Raw genomic sequence first — 2,783 nt, forward strand, 5'->3', positions numbered from 1 at the left:
CTCTCTCTTCTCTCTCTCTCTCTCTCTCTCTCTCTCTCTCTCTCTGTCTGTCTCTCTCACACACACACACACACACACACACACACACACACACACACACACACACACACACACACACACACTCACACTCTCACTCTCCTCCTCCCTCTCTGTCTCTCTCTTTTTGTTCCTCTCTCTCTATATATATATATATATATATCTCTCTCTCTCACACACAAACACACAAACACACACGTACACAGACACACACATACACACACACACACACACGACACACACACACACACACACACACAAACACACACACACATACACAGAGAGAGACACACGCACAATGGCATTCAGTTCCATACTCTGATGTTCTTACATTTGACTGTAATAGCAAGTCACTAGGGACAGAGTATAAAGAGACGTAATTACAGTTGATCAATTCCTCAGTACCACAGACCCACCGTTCAAGCAGAAAGGAAATGAAGAAAGCCCCGTCCAGACTTCTACGTGTGTGTAAGGCCAAGGAAGTTTAGTGGAAAAATAAACGTTTTTTTCCTTTAATTTGAAAGGCCTTGGCTTACAAATATTATGTATGTATCTCTATTACTATTAGTTACAAAGTTCTCATTTCTAATATTAATTTAATTTTGGGCCAATTATTTGGGCTATTTTGTTGCTGTTGTTGTTGTTGTTGTGTGTGTGTGTGGTAGCCTATCTGTTCGAAATGTTCGGACCCACGAAGAGTGTGCTCTTCGCCAGGGCCACCGCCTCCCTTGGGTAGCGGGTAGGCCAGGGCAAGATCGACTCTGGGATCGATTCTTTCGAGTCCCAATGAGGACTCAAAGAATCGATCTTGTTCCCAGACTCTAAGCTTCGAGTCCGCCCAGGGTCGATGCCTCCCGTCTCCTTTTTTTTAGCCTGGTTCCTAGCCTAGACTCCGAGACGAGAATCGAGGCAAGAATCTAGATCTCTACCGCACTAGACCTATTACAATCCTGTCGAGTTTTTCGCTTCAAAACAGACACCGCACCAGGACAGGACTGATCCGGCGCATAAGGCGGCTTCTTTGATGTCGGCCTAGGCGGAGTTAAAAATGCATTCCAAAATTGTCTTAAATATTGATCTAATCTAAGAAATAATAAGATTTTCGTGATCAGCGACCCAAAATTAGCCAAAATTACCCGGGGAACCCAATTTAAAGCCCGATTACCAAGTTAAATTAATTTTTGTGAGTTTTGTTTACTTATGTTTTTGTTTTTTTTTTCACTATTTGAATTTGGCGTGCACTAGGCCTTGATACATGTATATATTCAAGACTGTGTCTTCAAGGTGGATGAATCATAGAGTTACCCCCTTTTAAACTATCGAGGTTGCGTGTGCCTGTGCTCTGTTGCTTCGTATTTGAAAAAAGAGAAAGAGAAAACAGTATTAGGTCATACTGTCCCACCGATGTTGTAGTAATTCACAACTGCTCGGGACTCAATGAAACAAAAATGTCACGTCCCAATAATAGGTGCGGTACAAGACACTCTAGTTCAAAGGTTTCAATCGTCAGACGGGTCGGTCCCGGGACGAACTTTCGTAGGCCTAGTGAAGTAGGGGCAAGAAACTACCAGTCAGTCACTATATCAATTGTTTCACGCAACCCCCCCACCCCACCCCACCTTCCTCTTCCTCTTCCCCGCTATGAGTGAATGCTAAACTAGGCCTAGGCCTACTTGTCGTGTCTACCGTGTAACCCAGTACGAAACCACGCTGCACATAGGCTACTGCTACTTTGAATGTTATTGCCCCACCCCCGCCCATCCCAAATTAAATCATTCACTTCCCTTTTCTCTTTCTTTTGTCTTGAACATTAAACGCTTGCTTTCGAATTTCCCTTCACGTTCATCTTCACTGTGCACGTATTCTTTTGTAAATCATATTGTGTGTTTTGAGTTGGTATCAATGAGTTATCATGCCTGGACGTCGATCTTTAGCTTCGGACTTTTTTTTATAAGCTGGAAAACACAGTACTGTTGTTTGTATGATTTGTAATAATATTTTGGCATACAATAACACAACGTCGACAATAACAAAACATTTGTCATCAAAGCATGCTTTGACGTATCAGGAAGCAAAGGGTGCAAGAGAGAAGGAACCTGTGCCCCACGCATTGGCAAGAGTGATAGAAGGGAGGCAACACACACACACACACACACACACACACACACACACACACACACACACACACCCAAACACACACACACACGACACACACACGCAAACACACACGACACACACACACACACACACACACACACACACACACAAATGCGTGAAAGCCAACTGTCTTAGCACGCGCGCAGGCTTAGCCAGCCACTTCTGTCAAACTCGAGAATCGAGGTCTCGATCTTAAGAGCTATTTTTAGCAGTGTTCAAGACTCGAGGTCTCGATCTTAAGAGCTATTTTTAGCAGTGTTCAAGTCATGGCCTCTAGGCCTAAACAGCCCACTTGAAGCAGCTTCCAAAATCTAAAATCGGACTCGATTCCTCGATCTTTTTTCAGTTTTGGGATCGAGGCCTCGAGTCTTTTTGTCGTCGATCTTGCCCTGGCCTAGTCTTGAGCACTCCGAATGCTCCCTTTGATACCATCATACGAGTACGAGTCATCGTCATAGAATCTAGATCTAGATATAGATCTAGTTCGCTGTTCATTGCCGAAACGAAAAGAACGGGCCGCCTCCACCAAATCAAGTGCTGACTAGTGACTGTCGGTGTCGGGCGTTAAAATGGTTCTACCCTAATGCTTT

General features: G+C 44.1%; 1 protein-coding gene across 1 annotated transcript in view; it reads left to right on the forward strand.

Annotated features, from left to right (window-relative positions):
* Positions 1–552, forward strand: part of LOC101852084 — a 5,311-nt gene extending 4,759 nt beyond the window's left edge. The window contains exon 5 of the mRNA XM_005094298.2: positions 439–552. Coding sequence (XP_005094355.1) covers positions 439–474 — 36 coding nt within the window. The 3' untranslated portion in view covers positions 475–552. The remainder of the gene's footprint in view (positions 1–438) is intronic.
* The last annotated feature ends 2,231 nt before the right edge of the window (positions 553–2,783 follow it).

Source organism: Aplysia californica, unplaced genomic scaffold (assembly GCF_000002075.1).
Source record: "Aplysia californica isolate F4 #8 unplaced genomic scaffold, AplCal3.0 scaffold00079, whole genome shotgun sequence".
Taxonomy (NCBI): Eukaryota; Metazoa; Mollusca; class Gastropoda; order Aplysiida; family Aplysiidae; genus Aplysia; species Aplysia californica.